Source organism: Pan paniscus, chromosome 1, assembly GCF_029289425.2.
Source record: "Pan paniscus chromosome 1, NHGRI_mPanPan1-v2.0_pri, whole genome shotgun sequence".
In the NCBI taxonomy this organism is placed as follows: domain Eukaryota; kingdom Metazoa; phylum Chordata; class Mammalia; order Primates; family Hominidae; genus Pan; species Pan paniscus.
Genome location: NC_073249.2, coordinates 87485468 through 87505753, shown reverse-complemented (window position 1 = coordinate 87505753; position 20286 = coordinate 87485468). Strand labels below are relative to the sequence as shown.

The following is a 20286-nucleotide window of genomic DNA, read 5'->3' as shown; positions in this document are numbered from 1 at the left end:
TCTCGTCTCCTCTCTACAGGGAGCAACCGCCACTTGGAGCTCCCCTGAGTACACAGTCCGAGATTGCTTGCACTTGAGGCTGCCGCTGCCTTCCATGCCAGGGCCTGTTTGACTTGCCCTATGCCATCATGCTGGTCTCCTGACACTGTGGAAATGCAGCCTCCTCACAGAACGTCTGTGTGTGCATGAACCGCTCTTCCACCTTCTCAACGTTCCAAACAGCAACGAGCTTGAATATTTCCTGCCCCAAAGCCCTCCTTAAGTTCAGAAGGTCTCTTTACCATGTTTTTCTGTCCTCACTGGTATTTCATACCCTTCCCAGGTTATTGACATGTGTCCCTGGGTGTGGAATGTTCCTGGTCCTGTGAAGTTAATTTCCAATATGTTCTTATTTCTCTTCTTGCTCTCTGTTATAAAATGGGGTTTGTGTGCTCATGAGACAGCTCATTAACCATGTATTGAATGAATGGAGGAATGAATGAATAATTTTATTTCCTGGAGCCATGATTCTGAGCTACTAAAAGACACAAGTGTTGGGGAACATAACAAGCACAGAGCCAAGAGTCAGGAGATGTAGGTTCCAGATATGGGTTTTCTGCTAATGAGCCTGGGAAGTCTCTTATCATCCCTGGGCACTGGTTTCTTCATCTGTAAGATGAAAAGCTTGGTCAACCCTGGTGGCCTCAAACATTTCAAATACAAAGTTTCCTCTATAAATTTTTTAATGAACTATTTCAGGCTGGATGCAGTGGCTAATGTCTGTAATCCTAACACTTTGGGAGGCCGAGGTGGGAGGATTGCTTGAGTCCAGGAGTTTGAGATCAGCCTGGGCAGCATAGCAAAACTCTGTTTCTATTTAAATAAAGAATAAAGAAATATTTCAGATGTAAAAAATGTATGAAAGGTAAAGTATGAATACCTAATGCTTAGCACTCTGTGGAATTTCCTCCCAGAGTAATACTTTCTATTTTAGTAGCTTTTGATTTAGAAAATGGATGACAGCAACTAGCAATAGCACTTTCATAAGAATCTATCTTGTTACAAGAATAGCTATACTTAAAAAATAGTACATATATGATTAAGACACATTGATTAGTTTATGGCAATTCTTAATGCAAATAAAAATGTATAATAATCCTTGCTTTTGTGGCCCAAAGTAGTGTTTCTGAATAGCATGGTCTACATTACCATGTGCATTTTAAAAAACGCCAACTTTTGGCCGTACTTCTGATCTGCTGAATAAACATTTCTAAAGCCTGGGCCTGTGATTCTGCCCTTTTATCAAGTATTCCAAATGGGATTTAGAACTTGAGTTTTAGATCTCCTTGGTCTACAAAGTAGGATGATACTTCATTTCTATATAATGACAATGAGTATTTCTTTAAAAAGTAGCTTCTGTGGTTCCTTTTGAGTATTTTGGAGATTGCAGAGATTTTATTTATACCCAATTTTCAATAATATATCTATTGCAAAAATAAGTCATACTGGGATTGAGGTAGGTAGATGGGAAATAAATGTCTCTACCCAGTGTTCCCAAGACTCCTCATAGATATTCTGGAATTTAGATTCATTTCAAACTTTGGTGTTGGTCATGCTGGCATTTCTGAGATTTTATATAAATCAACAATACAAGACACATCAGTATTAGAGACTGCCATGGTTCTCAGGAACCCTGCCCCCAAGATTCTGGTTCCATAGGCATAAGAGCCAGAAGTTAAGGAAGCTGGGTAGCCCACAGAACAGAAATTCATCTCACGACCATCCCCCCAATCATTACTCCTAACTGTACAGTCAAATGATTACGAATGGCTTTGGCCAATAATGACAGCTCTACAGGATTTCATTTTTAAAAGCCTGTATCAAGCATAGATAAAGTGCTCAGTACTGTGCTGTGGACCATGGACCATATAAGGAAGATTAGTTCTTCTTAAAGTCCTTGCACTTTGGAATGGAATCCAGATTTTAATAATTTGGTAATTAACTTCTGGAAGTCTTACTTTATATACAGTGCCTTTTCTTGGGCTCTGTGAATAACCACTGTCAACTATATTCATTACTTTGACATTCATTTATCACCCTCCTATGTCCTGGTCTCTTTTCTTGGGTAGAAATATGTATCAGTCATATTTCTTGCTCTCATGAAGGGTATGGCCTGTGGGATAAATAAATAATCAACCAATCAACAGTGAGTGATAATAGAGGCTTGCATATTGCTGTAGTAACCAACTCTGTGGGAGGATATGGGAAGCGGGAGTTGGCTTCACTGTGTAGAAGTGTGAGCAGATATTTCAAGAATAAACAAGAGTTCACCAGGCAGATGGTGTGGGGAGGGCATTTTAGGCATAGGGAATAGCAAATGCAATTACATGGAAGTGTGGAAAACTATGGCATGTTTAACTTGCATGTGGGGGAGTTCCAGAAATATCGTTTCGTGAGCAGAATTTAAGTGGACTTGCCGTGAGAACAAATGTGTTTGTTACATGGTGTTTTAGATTTTGCATTTTTGTATTGTGGTAAAATATACATGACATAAAATTTACCATTTTAGGCCGGGTGTGGTGGCTCACGCCTGTAATCCAAGCACTTTGGGAGGCTGGGGCGGGCAGATCACCAGTCTGGCCAAAATGGTGAAACCCCGTTTCTACTTAAAATACAAAAATTAGCCGGGCATGGTGGCAGGTGCCTGTAATCCCAGCTGCTCAGGAGGCTGAGGCAGGAGAATTGCTTGAACCTGGGAGGCAGAGGTTGCAGTGAGCTGAGATTGCACCATTGCACTCCAGCCTGGGGGACAAGAGTGAGACTTCATCTGGAAAAAATAAAAATAAAAATACCATTTTAACCCTTTTTAAGTGTACGGTTCTGTGGCATTAAATATATTTACATTGCTGTACAACCATCACCACCATCCATCTCCAGAACTTTTTCATCTTGCAAAGATGAAACTCTGTACCTGTTAAACAATTTCCATTTCCCCTTCTGCTCAGCCCCTATTATTTGTCTCTGTAAGTTTGACAACCCTAGGGACTTCATATAAGTGGAATCATAGAATATTTTCCATTTGTCATCAAGATTCAACCATGTTGTAGCATATGTCAGAATGTCCTAACTGTTTAAGGCTGAATAATATTACATACACCACATTTTGTGAATCCATTCATCCATTGATAGACATTTGGGTTGCTTCTACCTTTTGGTTATTGTAAATAATACTGCTGTGAACATGGGTATACTCAGATTTTGTATCTTACTGTCTAAATTTTTAGACTCTCACATAATACATGCAAAAGGACTTTCTGAAAACCCTTTGTGAGACAGTACCTTTGGTAGAGGTGCTTATGGTTTTGTTTTGGAGATCTGCTCACACTCCTGAAACCGAGACTGTAGACAGAATATGATTGGAATGCCCAGCAGCACTGTCAGAGTCCACTTTTAAATTTCCTGTGATCATTTGCAAGAAGCGAAGCTCCAAAGCTCCTTCTAGAAAGGTAGTGAACACAGTCAAGGACTTACAGAGCCTGGCATAGTGTTTGCCTTTGCAAGCTGAATCCTCTCCCCTTGGTGAAGTTGCCTTTGAGCACCTTGACTCATAAGCAGGTCTTGGCTGACATCTGTAAGCATTGCAGAGACAGTGAGAAGGACTTGGCAAAATGAATTTTATGGTTAAGAATGAGGGAGACCTGCTTCCTATGAAGCAGGTGAGAGAGTGTATCACCAGCCAAATTATTTCTGGCCAAGGTGACTGAAGAACCAAGGATCCTGTTTTCTCTCTCTCTCTTTATTGCTCGCTCGCTCTCCCTCTCTCTCTCTGTGTGTGTTAAAAATCCATGGATATGTTAATATACATATATATTTTTTAACATATATATATTATATATGTTAAAAATCAGGTATTTTCAAACATCCAGGGATTCTTTAGGGAGCTACACATTTTTGTGAAAACAGACTGCTAAATGTGTGAGGAGCATCTGATGGCCCCAGCCCTTCCCCTGGACTCTGAGGAAGTAATTCTATTCCTTCTGTTTCTGAAGTATAGCCTCAGGTTCAGGGCTGGCTGATCCCTTCATGAGATGCCCACTCTGCTGTTGCAGACTTCTGGCTTCCCCTTCTTGGATACTCAGTGACCAGGACAGAGATATATAGGGTTAGGAGGCAGTTTGGGAAGTTGGGAAAAAGGAAGCACTGGGGTGTCAGGAGATGATTAGAAATGAGGCTGCTGATCTGGTAGCAGCTTTCCAACTTCTCATCGATGTTCTTACTCATGTCTTCCATTGAGTGTTCACTCCTGGCTCCTGTTGGATGCTCTTCCCAGCTTCCCCTTCCTGGACCTCACTGACTGGCACAGCACATTAAGTTCCAAGGCCACTATTCCAAAACAAGGTCCCAAGGCTCTGTTTGTGAAACCCCAGACACTTTCCCCTGGCCTTTCCAGTCTGCAGGTGGTGTTCCAGGACTTGCATTGTTTTGTTCCCTGAAAGGTCAAGTCCTGTAGGGCTTCATCTGTCCAGGCTGGTGGGGCTCTGGCTGGCAAAGCAAATGCATATTCAGGGAGGGCCAGGCCCATTGGCACAGACTGCAGGGCTGGCATGGGCTTTGTGGGAGGCTGATCTGAGCCACAGACGGTGGCACCAGCAGTCTTGTTTGTTCTTCAGCCCCTGGCAAAGCCTGAGCAGATTGGATTCCTGTCCTGTGGAACACAGATGCTTCCTCCAGAGCCCACCTGCCCAGGCAGTGCCCCACCTTGGAGCAGCACCGTCAGTTTGGGAAAAAGGAGGATTTGTCCCTGAGAGCCCCTTCTCTTCTCCATTCTTGTGGTTACTCCATTATCTCCCCTCTGTCCAAATTCATTTTCTCACCCCTCAGTGAACACAATAACATGTTGTCCAAGCGAAGCATAATTGCCATATAAACAAATGGCTTAATGATAATAAATATTCAAGCATTTTCAGATACTTGATTTCCTTTTATTTTCCTAGTTTCCAACATAATTGCAAGTTAATTTTAATTTTTATATTGGAAAGGGTATGGGACATCTGACCAGCAGGCAGGTGGGGAAGATGCAGAGTGTGTCCAACCCAAGAGTCCTTATAAATAGCACTCAGGCAGTTCTGGCAGCCGTGATGGGACCTGGAGGCCTATTTCCTGCCTCTCTTGTCCATCTTCATTTTGAAGGACTCCAGAGCATTCCACCAGCTGTTGTAAGGAGCACCTGTGTTGTCACCATCATTGAGGTTTTGAGAGAAATCATTTGGTCATGCTTTTTCATGCAGTGACTGTGCCCATAGACCCTGTAAGAGCCATTGGGAACTATGTGCATGGTGATTGAATTAGAGACCTGTTTCCAGTTCTAAAGAGAAAGTTCAGTTGCACTTTTGAGTTCTTAAGACGAAGGTATTAATAGGCATGGCCAAGCCTGCCAAAATACTAACTGTAGAAATAGATAAGGTTTCAGATACACAAGCAAGGAGCTGGCTGGGTGCCTCTTGCTATGCTTGGGTAAGAAATCATGGTTAATAAAGGCCACAGAGAGAGTGAAACCAACAGGGAGGTGGACGAAGCAAGAAAGAGAGATATGGTCAACTACAACATTCTTCCAGAAATATAAGACATTTAAGGTTATGGCATAGCAGGCAGTATGTTCTCTAAAACCAGGACTGGGGAGAATGATGTAGTGTTTTGCAGAGGTAGGTACTTGATATTTCTGCTTTGATTTTGTTGTTAGAAAAGAGAAGTATATGGGGCATATGAAAGTGATATACTGTAAGAGACCAAAGACAATAAAACAGTTGAGGTCCAACCTGTCTAGGGTAGGTTTTGCCCTCTTCTGGGTGTTTCTGGGACTCTTCAGCCTTTAACTTCCACCTGAGTGCATCAGACACACTCTTCTGTACTCCTTTGGCCGGCAGGAGCAGCCTGATTTTAGTGACTCGTTCAGAAGGGAGGTGCAGCTGGAAGGTTGTGTTTATTAAAGCCCAAGTGACTGGAGGTAAATGCAGGTGTGGTCAGGAAATGTAGCTGGTTCACCTCTCAGTAGGCACAAGGCCAAAGTCAGCCGACTTGCAGATTGTAATGCTGGTTCTCCCACCCAGAGGTTATTTGAGTTCATCCAGCACTGCAGCTGAGCAGAATGCTGCAGTCAGGGTGACACACTGCAAACTGGAGCCATGTCCTCAAGTGCATGCCAATCAAACCAACTTTAACCTTCGCTGGTTTGTGGCTGCTGACCTAGAGAGGAATTTGTTATATGGCTGAGGTCCTGTCCTACCTAAGCCAGACTCCAGTGCAAAAAAAAATCCTGTCAGATGCGCCTCTTCTTCTCTGTCTCCATCTCCCTCTCTGCCTCCCATTTCCCCTTTACTCTTTATTGTTAGTTGGCCTGGGGTTCCTGGGCTGAAGCGGAGTTTCCACCTGTCTCCGTGTGTTTGCTGCTCTGGTTTGCTCTTCTTCCAGGGCCCCTTGGTAAAAGAAGAGCTGCTGACAGGGTAGAGTGGAGGTGGGGAAGTGACCACCAGACTGGGAGTGATGTAGGTTGTGGTCATCAATGATGTAGGTTGCTGTCACCAGGACACTCAAATCAGCTGTGACCAGAGCCTGCAATGACAACGTGAAGAAGGATCTCTTACCTCAGTTAGTGAGGTCCTATTCTTGTAGAGACAAGAATGTTTCTTGTAGAAACAGATAGCCAAGAAGTATCAACAATAACTCTGTGCAGTGGAATAGAAGATCTGAGATTTTAGTGAAAAGGATAGACTCAGGACAGTAGGAAGCTCTGAGTTGAGTTTGTAACATCAGAATATTAAAAGGCACAGTGAAGAGAAGGTTCTGGATTTCTAATGAGATTTCCAAAGTAGGCTATGTTTTTATCTCATTAGGATGGATTAAGTTCATGCCTATCAGTGCTAACTGTAGAAATAATTAGGTTTCAGATGCACTGTCAAGGTGTTAGGTGCCTTTTTCCAGGCTTGAGTGGCAACATGGTAGGAGAAGGTCTTGAGTATAAAAGGTCCCAGAGAAGGGATGTGGGTGGGCTTTGGGTCTTGTGTTTCTTAATTTTTAATCTGTAGCCCAGATGTTTGATTGGAGAGCTTACAAGTGAAGTTTGCTAGGTGGTGATAGTAAGATGGGAATCAGATGAAAATGGTTTTAATAAACTGGAGAAGTGCTCAAAATGAAATTCACTGAGGAAAATGTAGAATTATACCACCAGTTATGAATAGCTACACAAGTGTTAAGAGATGGCTATGAATGAACAAATGTACCAGAAAGAGCTGAGATTGAGGATGACGCCAACATCCATCAGCAGTATGGGTCTGTGCTTGGAGCATCCCTGTCTAGGACTACAAATAAGAGTTCAAAACACAGGGGTTGTCACTATATACCCCATGAATATGTACAATTATTTGTCAATTAAAAATATAATTAAATAAAACTTAACAAATACATGGTTTTTGAGGCCATATCTTTTCTAGATGTGCCAAAATCTTCAGGCTAGCAGGGCTGTGGGTAGACTTGTAGACTGACTCACAGATAAAGGAAATTTGAAATTGAACTTTTAGAGAGTAATTTAGAATTCATAATTATCTTTCAGTGTGTAAAAAACCCTGATGTGAAGATTGGTTCCAGCTGTTAGTCTTTGCTGAGGATGGAATGTAGTTTCTGCAGCCTTTGATGAGACACTAGGAATACTTGCCTGACCGTGGAAGTCATTAAATGATAGAATGAGTTATTGAGGGAAGGTTCTGATTTTTTATGGGATATTCCAAGTAGGCTATGTTTTCATCTCATGAGGGTAGATGAGGTCCATCTACCCTAGCTGATGGCTGAGAAGTGGTATAGACTATTCAGAGTCCCGTTTCTAACCCAGAGATTGCCTGAGACATCCACCTGCTTTTACATCCCCCGAGGTGCTCCCTGCCCCCAGGAGCTATTCCCCACACCTGTCTGGGGACATTTTTTCCAGGCATGGGCTAGCTGGGTCTGTATAGATGCACTGATCTCATCAGATTGCACTTTCTTTTTGTTTTCTTCTTTCTTGCAGTATGAGTTTAAAGCCAAGAACATCAAGAAGAAGAAAGTGAGCATTATGGTTTCAGTGGATGGAGTGAAAGTGATTCTGAAGAAGAAGAAAAAGGTAAGTGGCTCTGAACCAGAATCTGAGGTGAAGAGGAAAGCAGGGGAGGTAGGCATGGGGTACCTTTTTCTTCTGGGCCCACCTCCAGAGAGAATCCCTCCCTTATCTGGCAAGCTCTTCTGCTTTGAGCAGCAATGGTGCTGACAGGCTGCAGCAGAGTGTAGGGAGAGGCGAGGCCAAAGGCCTAGTCACCAGTTGGCTCAGTCAGTCCTGGTACCCCAGGTGATGGGAGTCACCTCCTGTCATCCATGCCTTCAACCCCCCTCCCCATTTTAATACCTTTATCTTTGAGTTTTGAGTCCTGATGGTAGAAAATATTTTCAGTTTTAGTAAGAATAGCAGGGTTCAGTGGGATTGGGCAGCGAGAGGAGGCTTCCTCAGCAGCTGTCCCCTTTGATTGCAGGACCATCCTTCAGTCCCACCCCAGGTGCCATGCAGCCCCCTCCGTTGTGTGTCCTTGCATCCTCCTGTTGCAGCCTATATTTACATCGTCCCTCAAGACCCAGCCACTGCTGCTGCTCCGTGTGCAGGGATGGTGGGGTGTGGCCAGGTCGGGAAGATGGGCAGGGGGATTGATCCATTCAGCGTGAGCTGGGGAGAGACAAGCAAGTGAGCATATGTTGTTTAAACACTTGTCTGTTTTGTGCCAGTTGTATGTGGTTGTGGCAGGTAACATTAACCCCTTGGAAAGGCTAGATTCGTATGGTGGGAGGATGTGTGTTTTCAAAAAGAAACAGAAAAGACCTTGGCTGATTGAATATATATGAGGAGCCCTTTTTGTCCCTGTTTCTCAATTCTGCTGATGTTTTTATTTTTTATTTATGATGCCTTTGTTTTACATTTATTGATGGTAGCACCATATCATAGTCCTCCATAGACCTCCTGAGCTTCTTTTGGTTCCAAATCTCAGTCGCTGTTAATTCAGCTGGGACTTAAAGCAGACCTTGAATGTCGGGGCTAGAGGGAGAGAGTGTGGAGGTTATGGAAGCAAAGACAAATGAATCATAGTAGGCAACATAAATTTGAAGAACCATATGGCTGAGAGAGATCTTAAAGGGGACTTGTCATATCAATCCAAGGGCTTAAATCTTGTTTATAATGTCCGTACAAGGGGCATTGTCCAGTGTATGACTGGACACCTGTAGCAATGGGAAATTTACTACTTCCTGAGGCAGCCCCTTTCCTCTCTGGATGGTTACAAAGGTCTCTTACATATTAATCCAAAACTTGTTCTTTCATGCTCCCTCAATACTTTCATTGGTGGTTTTAGAAAGTGTTTTATGGCTATGATGCTGCAAGTATGTAGAAAAAAGATATACTGTTTATAAAGAACCACCTTCTTCAAAATTCACAAGTATAGGGAATTAAATATCTTTGCCTTTGTAAACCTTTGCTGTGTACATGGGCCCCATCTTGTTCTTCCTCTGGGGACATCTGTTTTGCTTCTTCTCCTCTCACATGTATGTACAGAGTGGACAGTCATGGTACAGTCTTTAGAGTATTGTCCTCTTGGAGTTCCTGAGCAGGACATCAAGCTGAGGCCTGTCAAGCCCTGGGCCTGTTAAAGAAATCGTGGATGACAACAATATGTATTTGAGCAAAAGATATCCTCAGAGGAAAAAAATGGGCTAATTTTGTCACATGTGTAAGATTGCTTTCCTCAGCAATCCGTGACTGACACTCCCAGAATCTTCCCACCACCCCACTACACATCCACTTCTGACTGACATATCTTTGTTTGCCTTTCTTTCCTTCCTTCCTTTCTTTCCTTCCTTCCTTCCTTCCTTCCTTCCTACCTTCTTCCTTCTTTCTTTCTTTCTTCTTGATGGAGTTTCATTCTTTTGCCCAGGCTGGAGTGAAGTGATGCAATCTTGGCTCACTGCAACCTCCACCCCCTGGGTTCAACTGATTCTCCTGCCTCAGCCTCCCGAGTAGCTGTGATTACTAGCGCCTGCCACCACGCCCAGCTACTTTTTATATTTTTAGTAGAGACAGGGTTTCGCCATGGTGGCCAGGTGGTCTCGAACTCCTGACCTCAGCTTATCCACCCACCTCAGCCTCCCAAAGTGCTAGGATTACAGGCATGAGCCACTGAGCCCAGCCTGTTGACTTTCGATTAGGTTAAATGTAAACACCTGCTGTCCTAGGGACTGCTCTGTCCCTTTCAGGTATCTTCATACACCTCTATTGTTGTCCATCATGGGGCAACTTCATAGTTTTGCCCTTAGAGCACAGTCTTGTTTCTCACCTCACTGTCTCTCCCATGTACCTTTACCACATATGGTGGCTTCCCCATTGTGCATGTGAGAAAACTGAGGTTGGATCTCATGACACAGCATGTGCTGAGGTATCACCTGGAGAGAAGCCTCCCTGCCTCCACTAAGCACATGAAAGCCAGGCTGGAGTAGCATCTCCCTGAGGGAGTGCATGGGACCTCGTGACTCACTTTGAAACTATGTCCTGGGTAATCTCCAGTGTGGCTTCATCGTCCTGCTGGCCCAGAAAAAAAGATGGTCTAGCAGGTCTTTCCTAGATCTAACTCTTCTGATGCCAGGCTTGGGAAAAGGGAGCTGCCCATCTTGTTTCCTGCACCCACACTTAGTGTCCGTTCCAGGGCCGTGGCTGTGATTTGAATAATGCCTTTAACCACGGGGTTCATTTTACACCGTCTCTGACAGATGAATGCACATTAACAGCAATCAGCCTTTTTGTCATCTTGTTCTCATATGACAGTTCTTTGGTATCTTAATGCTACCACCACACTCAGACACATGCACACTTTCTCTCTCTGCTTATAGAATTGAGAGAGGTGAGAGTAGACATGCTATTGTGTAAATGCACAATTTTCTCCAAGGAAATGGAATACTTGGCAAATGTCACTGATCACCATCATGATTAGGTTAAGAACTAGAGCTCTTTGCCAAGTAGCTGTAGGTGTAGAGAGAGCCATAGCCTATATTCAGCCGTGAGGCAATGGTTCCATGTACAGCCTGACATTGTCCACTGATTCGTTGGTGCTTGTGCCAGGCTAGTGGGTAAAAACATTGAATAGTCCTCTCCTCCCACAATTAGCTTGTTGATTTTCACTAGGTTAGTGTGACAAGCTGGGAGGGACCCTCAGCCCAGATGAGAAGACCTGGGTTTCAGTCCTGGCTCTACCCTTCTTGGCCTGTGGTTCTAAGCATGTTATTTTGCCTCTCTCAGCTTCAACTGTGAAGAGTTCAATTAGGTGATCACTTTAACTTTTCTAGCTCGGATACTCTGTGCCAGCTCTGGAACCATGCTTTTTGGTGTTTGTGTGTATATATAGGTCACCTGTATGTATTTAGGTCTTTGAGAATCTACTGGACTATCAAAAAAAAAAAAACCCACAAAAAACAGCCCCTGGAGTCTGAGTGGGTCACTATGTTGTTGTTTCCCAATCTTCTAGAGCAGGAGGGGACCCTCTGAGGTCCAACATCTCTGAGGCAGCCATCCCAGCCTCCTCTCTCTCCCAGCCTGTCTGTAACTGGTGAATGGTGATGTGTTTCCTGGCTGAGAACTGTGTTTACAGTAAGTCTCTGCCCTCCAGTGAACTTTTTAAGGGCAGGAGCCATCTTTGTAAGCCCAGCACTTGCCTGGGCACCAGACACATGTAGTATGTTTTCAGTAATCATGGCTGTTCACTAGCTGCTTGATTGAACGTTATTTGTGTGTAATAATGTCATTAAATTATGAGAAAATAAATACTTAGCAATTGGATCAAATGAAGTCTAGTTTGTTACCTTTATCATGTTGTCCCCCCTCTTTTTCTTCTTGTCAATCTGCCAGTTTAAAAGGAAAAAAAAAAAAAGGATGAGATCCTTTCTCAAATATAGGAAGGCTTCCATAAAAATTGCTAATTCCATAGTATTAATTGTAGGATTTGTTCAGGTGACTGTAATCTTCAGGTGCGTTATACTAGTGTAGGCAGTGGCCAAATATAATCAACTTTCATTGAGTTGTAAAAAACATCTTTTTGGTTATAATAACAAATATCTAAAAATGCTGTCATCTTGAACTGACGCCAACAGATAATGAATCTCAAATTCTTTATGAATCTTAGGTTGAATTTGTGATGTAAACCCAGTTACTAAGATAATTAGCTGTACTTTGATGTCTCTCAACCAGTACATTTTCTTCAACTCGCATCTAGGCTCAAGTAATTATCTTTTCCATGTATATATAATGATTAGTTATTACAATACTGGAATCACACTATAGCACCATTTGCTAGGGAGTGGAATCCTGAATAAGAAAGACTAGTCTTGAACTTCATCCAAGGGATTTTTCTAATAAAGGACCCAAAGAGCTTCAGTTTTATATAGTTTCTCTTATGAACCAATAACTTTCTTGGGATCCCCTAAGGCAGCATTCTAAAAAGGCTCCATCATTTTCATTAACAAATATTCATTGTGTGTCTACCATGTTCAAGGATCTGCATAGGTTACATAAGGATATTAGATATGAACCCTTCCCTGCAAAATTATTCTTTGTCACTGTATGCACACATAGGTCTATTACAGGTTTTATAAGATTGCATTGTAGTTATTTATCTCTTTCCCCCATAGGTTGTTAGCTTTAGGGGGCAGGGACCATGTCTTCCCTCAAATCTTATTTCATCTGTTTGGAAAAGTAGAAGACCAGAGGGAGCAAACTGATGTAAGTAATTACACACTAAGGTGATAATGAGAACAGCTAATAGTAGTAGCTAACACTGATGTGGAGTACCTGCTATTGCCCAGGCCTTGTTTGATGCATGTTTACACTTAACAAATCCTCACAACTGTCCTATTAGGTAGATACCATTCTTATGATTGTTCAAAAGCAGATTGAGCAACTTGCCTGAATCTCAGATCCTATCAGTGGTGAAGTCAAGGTTCGAACCTTGTCTTACTTAAATCCCAAGCAGGTTCTTTCCACTGCTCTGTTGCTGTGTGTGTGACTGATATTTTTGGACCCCTTTGGATAATAATCACTCCATAGGAAATGCCTAATTAATTAAGCCAGAGTCTTTAACTCCTAACCTGTACTCTGTCATGGGTGTATTACATCACAGGGGAACTATGTTCCTGCCCAAACAGTAGTGCTGGTTACTATGGAAACACAGAAGTCAGATTGAATTAAGAAAAGGAGGCACTCAGAATTATAGAACCAGAATTTAGGAGACTTAAAAAGTGATTTGGCCTGATCCTCTAATTGATTAGATGTAGCAACAGGATAAGAGAAGTCCAGTGACTGTCCCTAGGACCCCCAGGTAGTTACTGACAGCCAGGTTGTGAATCTAGGCCCTAAACTTCATCCAGTCTTCTTTCCACCATGCTGTGTTTCTTGGCCTTCTTTATTTTCTGCTACTTTAAAAACAGGCCTATTAGGAATTGTGCACATGGGAGGATTTATTACTGCTTCAATTTTGAAATGCACGTTCCTATATCCATAGGTTATACCTGAAGGAGAGAGATAGCTTTATTTTCAGTAGTATCCCATTCTATCTAGAAGCATGGAGAACTTGTCAAACTGAGTTTATGTGGCCTTTGCAATTTTTTTTAAGTCACCACTGCTATTAGGTGCTTGAATAATGCTGCATGAATAATGGTGAAGCTTGCAGGCTTTGTGATATGCCTACTGATAATTTCTAGTAGGGATAGGAAATGAATGTCAGTACAAATTTCTCCTCTACTTTAGCATTCCTGAGGAAGGGTTTCAAAGATGCCATATCCATTTCCACATATCAAAAGGAGAAAGGACCACTGTGATAATTATTCCTGACTCTGTTTTCTCTTCTTGGCATGGTTCCAGGAAGACCTACCTCTAAACCAGTTCCCATATAACATTCCTTGCCAGGAGCTTTTAGAATGATAAAGTGGCTGTGAATTTCCATGGAGGACTTGACATTTGCACTCAACAGATTAAGGAAAGAGAAGGTCCTATATCAAAGATGCACTTACCCCATTCAGTGGTCTTACAAAAGCATACAGAGCAAGCCCTTTATTCCCTTCCTCTGTGGAAAGCAAAGAACTTCCTGGCAGTGGGCAGTGAAAGACTGATTTCATCATTTGGAGTTACAGACCATGGGACTGCAGGTAGAAGAGTTGGATTTTATTTATCACTGGACTAGGTGGCCTTGGAGGGAAATAAGTCAACTTCTCTGAGCCTTAGTGTTCACCTTTAAGGTGGAGACCAATTTTAGTAATCTAAAAGCATTATGTAGTTCTTTCCCTAAATGGAGGAAAGGACTTTTTTCCCCACATCAACTATGAGAATGAAAAATGAAGCAGATACAGATGACTTTCCTATATCTTTGCTTTCTCACCTTCTCACTTTCTGTGTTAGTCTAGGTCCTGTGAGAAGCAGATGCCAAGACAGTGTTAAACGCCTGTGGGAGAAAAGGGGGAAGCATCTGAGAAAGGCTGGGAGGACTGTCAGGCTGCAGGGAGGCCTGCCCCTGAGTGCAAGAGAGAGGGGAAGAAGGAAGGAAGGCAGGAAGGAAGGAAGGAAGGAAGGAAGGAAGGAAGGAAGGAAGGAAGGCAGGCAGGCAGGCAGGCAGGCAGGCAGGAAGGAAGAAAGAAAGGAAGGAAGGATAGCAAAAGGCTCTTAGACTGCAGTGCAGTCTGAGGAAGGCTTGGCAAGGTTTCAGGGTGTCCAGAAGCCAAAGTTGTCTGTCGGGATCCCCACATCTCCCAGGGACGGGCCTGCCTTAGTATCCCTCCATTCTCAGTCACTGGCTGGAGCAGTCTGTGGAAAGCATAACTCCTGAACCAACACGATGATGAATTTCAGAGTGCAGCAGCTGGGTCCCTTGGGTGCACCTCCCTGTGACTGGAGGTCTGTGGTGTACACTCTATGATCACACCTTTCTTTCTCACTCCAGAAAATGTTTACTAACCGAGATATGAAGTTGAGCCTTCCTTCAAGTTAACCTACTCCCTCTATCTCGCTGACTTTTAAAAATACCCTAGAGTAAGGAATTCATAAACAAAGAGAAGAGGGGAAGGGAGGAGATGGCACAGAGAGAGCGACAGGTTAATAAACTCTAGTTTAGAGACCTCCTAAAAGGCTCAGCGGTGCCATAGGTGTCCTTAGCAGACACAGAGGGCACAGGAGTAAGAGAAAGGAGTTACACATATCCACATATAGAATTTGGGCATGGCAGAATGCTAGACAGTTGCCCCTAGGACTAATTAATCTGCTCCACCAGGCACTCCCTCCCCACTCACAATTTTTTCTCCATTTGCTTTATTTCTGGAGTGAGTGAAGAGGCAGATCCTTGTCTCCTTGAGCATTTAGCGTATTGGCCTCGCCACTGTTGCTGCTGCTGCTAGTGCTCCTGCTCCAGCGGGAGCCCTGCCTGAGCCTGGACTCATAGTGGAAGGAGGTTGAAGACCAGCCCTGCTGGTGCCCAGTCCTGTGGGTTCCCTGGGCTGTTTTTAGTAAATAAGCCTGTGAAGGGCCCCCTTACCCCAGAAGGCACTCAGAGAGGTGCTGACAGCTTTAGAGGTGTGTGTCCCCTCCCTTCCTCCTCTCTTTCTCCTCCTCTTTCCTTCCAATCCCATCTGAACTGAAAATGTCCTCATTTCCTGGCATATCATGGAGACCACAGCTGATCCTGAACAGTGAGTAGCAAGACTGAAATTTCCCTCACACAGCTACCAAGACTCCAAGTCTTTATTTTCAAGGATTTCTTTTTTTTAAAGGAAAAAAAAAAAAAGACTTCAAAGACAGTTAAACTGAGTTTGGCTGTAGTTATTGTTCAGTAATACATTCTGTCCTATCTATTTTTGAAGCCAACTTTGATTTATAATCCCATAGGTCTGGGAAATTCGTTTTTCTTCCTATTTTTCTTCTCATTTCAATTTTTTTTTTTTCTGATTGTTTTTCCTTAGAAGAGTATTTCCATATAGAAAAGTGAGGAGGAGCTGGTTGGTTTGTGTTGTTTTGTTTTTTTCTTTGAAATACTTGCAAAACATAGGCAATAAGAGACACAATTTCAGACCAGGAGACAGGAAGAATCAAATTGTTCTTGAATTAAGACATTGGTGACAATCATAAAGTCATGTGAGATATGTGAAGCAGGGCCTCCCTGTAAGTTAAGCCATTCATTATATTGCATTGCCTATGAATTGTGCCAGAGTAGTGGAGTCAGCACTAGTCCGAACATCAGGAGAATTTGTTTTTACTCTTGGCTGGGCTGCTAACAAGGAGTGACACCTTGCTTGAGTGACTACACTCCTCAGGGTATTATTTGAAAGAAGTGCGGTGGGGGAGGGGTGGAGACCCTTTAGTTCTAAAGTTCTTGGACTGAATGATAATTCAGGCTGTGAGGAGATTGGGTTAAAAAGCTCCAACAGTGGCCGGGTGTGGTGGCTCACACCTGTAATCCCAGCACTTTGGGAGGCCGAGGCAGGCGGATCACCTGAGATTAGGAATTCAAGACCAAGCTGGCCAACATGGTGAAACCCCATCTCTACTAAAAATACAAAAATTAGCTGGGCATGGTGATGAGTGCCTGTAGTCCCAACTACTCAGGAGACTGAGGCAGGAGAATCGCTTGAACCCAATAGGTGGAGCTTGCAGTGAGCCGAGATCGCGCCACTGCACTCCAGCCTGGCGACAGAGCGAGACTCTGTCTCAAAAACAAAAAAAGCTCCAACAGTATTTGCATTAGCTTCTTGAGTAACCAAAACATTGGTGAGTCCCTGTTACTCCCCAAACCCATTGAGTTATCTTGATGATTTCCTGATCTCTTCATAGATTTAATAATTTTCATCCAAGGATGAAGGTCTGTAAAGTGACAGGACTAGATTTTAATGAGCTCTTCAGAAAAGGAAAATTAGTAAGTTGGTGAAAAGATCTTTGTGGTTTTCTCCCTTTTCAGGACATTCTATATGGGTGCTGGGACCTTTTTTAAAAGTAAAGTATGTTTTGGCTTCTGTAGATCCTGCTAATGCTCATTCTTATTAAATTAACCCAAGGGGCCCTGGGAGCCTGGTTTCTCTGTCCTCCTATTCACATCTGCCAGAGAAAGTAAATAGTTGTTCTGTATTATTTTGCCTCATTATTCTTTCCTTTTAATGAATGTCTTAGTTACATTCTATAGAATTGCTGAGAAGAGTCTTGCCCAGGTTAGCTTTGATGACGGAGGCGCATCGCAAGGCTTGGAAGAAACATGAACTGGTGCCCGATGCATCCTCTCCCTCAGTGTTGCCACCAGTATGAGTGGAAATAGAGTCACAGGTCACAAAAACTGTCCACTGTTACTGGGGCTCAGCCTAGACTCCACTTAGGATTTGATATTCCCCAAAGAGAGGAATTGATTGGGTAGAGTAGGGTCTTTTTACCATAGAGCTCAATGATTGGGTGATTTAATGACAGCCCCTTGCTGGCTCCCCATGGTCAGTCAGGTGGGGATCCCAACCCCAGACAGTCATGGGCAGATTAGCACAGTTGGCTTCCTCAGATGCATGCAGCATAAACCAAATCACCCTCGTTCAGACCCTCTTTGGGGCTGCTTTCCTCAGAAGGGAACAGGACATGTGGCTGGTTGGGGTTTCACAGCCTCTTTGATGTATTGGGTCATTGGCTCCTGTCAGTCACTTTGCAAATCACACCAGAGCTGCAAGGACTGTTGGGAGCAGACTGTCCTGATGGTAAGAGCATGAAAGAAGTGAAGATGCATTCTCTCAGGAGCAAAGCAGGTCTGCTGATGCCCCACCAAGTGTTTAAGCCACCGCAGCCACTTCCTGAGGATGCTGAGGTGGGCCCTGGCCTGAGACAGTGGTTAACGGGACCGTGGTCAGTTGGCTTTCTTTGAAATGTCAGGGGACCTCCCTGTGCCAGGCCTGAGACTCCAGAGGAGTGTGTGGTGTGTGAAAGAGAGCTTCCGGTTGAGGATTTCAGTCCAGTCTTTCTTTGGTGTATAGCAGTGGCTCTCAACCCCAGGGTCACATCAGAACCACTTGAAATGTTTGTTAAAGCTACAGATTATGGGGCGTCACCTCTGACCCACTGTATTCATGTCTCTCAAGAGGTGGAGCCAAGGCAACTGTAGTTTAAAAAGAAAAAAAAACATGATAGATATAGGAACCAGACTTTTGCTTCTGGGAAGACCAAGTAGATGCACTTTACCCTATTCCTCCTGCTAAGTACAGCTGAAAACCCTAGACATTTTATATAAAATCAACATCAGAAGATTTTGAGAGGTGGAGAGAGGGCAGCCTGGCTAGGAACTTAGGGACTCACAAATTACATAGTTGTGAATTCCCTGGGTTTCTTTTCACCTCATATATCCCAGATGCAGAGCTGAAGAAGCTGGCAACTCACACATGCCAGTGGGAACAGGCATAAAAGCCCCAACAAAAGCCTGCTCTCTCCAGCCAAAGAGGAGAAAAGGGGCAACATAACAAGGCAGAAAACTGTCCACAATAACCACTCTCTTCCAGCCAAACAATTCATGGAAGACCGTCCTCACTGCCACCCAGGCCCCCGTGGCTGAGCCGGAGCCCAGGCTTCCACCCTTGCTGGGCTGTAATGAGGTGCCCCAACACCCCCTCCAGGTGGTGCCACAGAAGGCTGAGAAGGGTGCCAGGCTCTTCTTCCCTGCCAGCTGGTAATGAGTGTACCACACCACCCTTCTTGCTCCCGTTTCCCATGTGGTGTCTGTGGAGAAGCTACACTTCCACCACTGACCTGCAGTCATGAAGCCACTGACTGTGCATGTTGTCAGCGGATGCCATGTGGGAACTCCAAGGCACTCCTACCCCTACAAACCAGGGTGGTGTAATTGGAAGCCCAGTGGGGACCTAGGACTCCCACCCACACCCAGCAGTAATGAGGATCAGCAGAGGCAGAGTGGGAACCCAGCCTTAACTCCCTTCTGGGGGTAATAAGGTGGCATCCTACTCCTTCCCCTATTTAGTGTCACAGTAAGACAGTGAATGCAGAAAGCTTAAATAACATCTAGAGTCTTACAATACTCAAAATGTCTAGGCTTCAGTTGAAAATCACTCACTATACCAGGAATGAGGAAAATCTCAACTTCTGTAAAAAAAAGACAATCAACTGGTGCTAACACCAAGATAACAGAGATGTTAGAATTATCTGAGAAAGATTTTGAGAGAGCCATCACAAAAATGCTTCCACGAGCAGCTACAAAAACTTTTAAAACAAATGAAAAAGCGGAGTCTCAGCAAAGAAAAAGAAATAACCAAATAGAGATATTAGAACTGAAAAATATAATAGCTAAAATAAACTCAGTAGATGGACTCCACAGCTTCATAAACATTGCTAACTGCGTTAAATTAAAAGTGCAGGTAGAATATGTGGTCATGGCTATAGATGTGACTTAATTTAATATTTATGTCATAAAGATTTTGCCCTGAGATCAAACCATCTTTTAAGCATATTATTATATTTTGCTGTTTGAAGGACTACTATGGAGAACAATGATATTGGATGTTTACAATATGCATGCAGATATTTGGACTTTAACTCTGAAGAATTTCAGTGCATCAGTTGGAAAGCAGCCTAATGTGTGCTCATTATGAGGTCATTAAAAAAACTGCTATAAACCAATCTGCTGGGTTAAGAGGAGTGTCGTGGCTGGAACATTAAAAGGCTGTGTCTCTATGTGGCTGGAACATTAAAAGGCTGTGTCTCTATGCCATGCAGATCAGGGATCCAGTTCATTTTACCAGGTTTTGGGGGGATCACTGGTAAGTAGAATACATACAAAGAAAATTCACTATGGTAGCAGGTAGTCTGGAAAACTTGTCTAGTGAGGGATGTTTACAAAACCTGGGATTATTTAGTATAAAGATGTTCTGGACTTGCTCTGTTTATGTATTTGAAGGGGTTCTTGCTTAGAAAAGAGATTAGTCTCCTTCTGTGTTGCTCCAAATAGGTAATTCGTATATTAAAATTTTATAGGGTAGTCAGTAGCAATTATAGGAAGGTATCTTTTTAAAAAAATATTTAGTTTTTGGCTGTAACTGAAGTTTTGTTGTCTATAAAACAGTGTTTGATATTGGATGTTTTTAAACCAGTCTAAAATCCACCTCTATGGATCATATTGGTGTTTAATCAAAATTCAGGGATTAAATGTGGTGTGTGTGTGTGTGTGTCTGTGTGTGCACGCGCACATA

At 43.2% G+C, this 20286-nt stretch overlaps 1 protein-coding gene across 5 annotated transcripts in view; it reads left to right on the top strand.

The window, feature by feature from the left end:
- The window catches only part of LOC100983469 (carboxyl-terminal PDZ ligand of neuronal nitric oxide synthase protein), a 312534-nt gene that overhangs the window by 205290 nt on the left and 86958 nt on the right, over nucleotides 1-20286 (top strand). For all 5 annotated transcript variants that reach the window (XM_003824560.5, XM_008978235.4, XM_034939235.3 and 2 more), the window contains one exon: nucleotides 8036-8128. In XM_003824560.5, the coding sequence (XP_003824608.4) occupies nucleotides 8036-8128 (93 nt within the window). The remainder of the gene's footprint in view (nucleotides 1-8035; nucleotides 8129-20286) is intronic.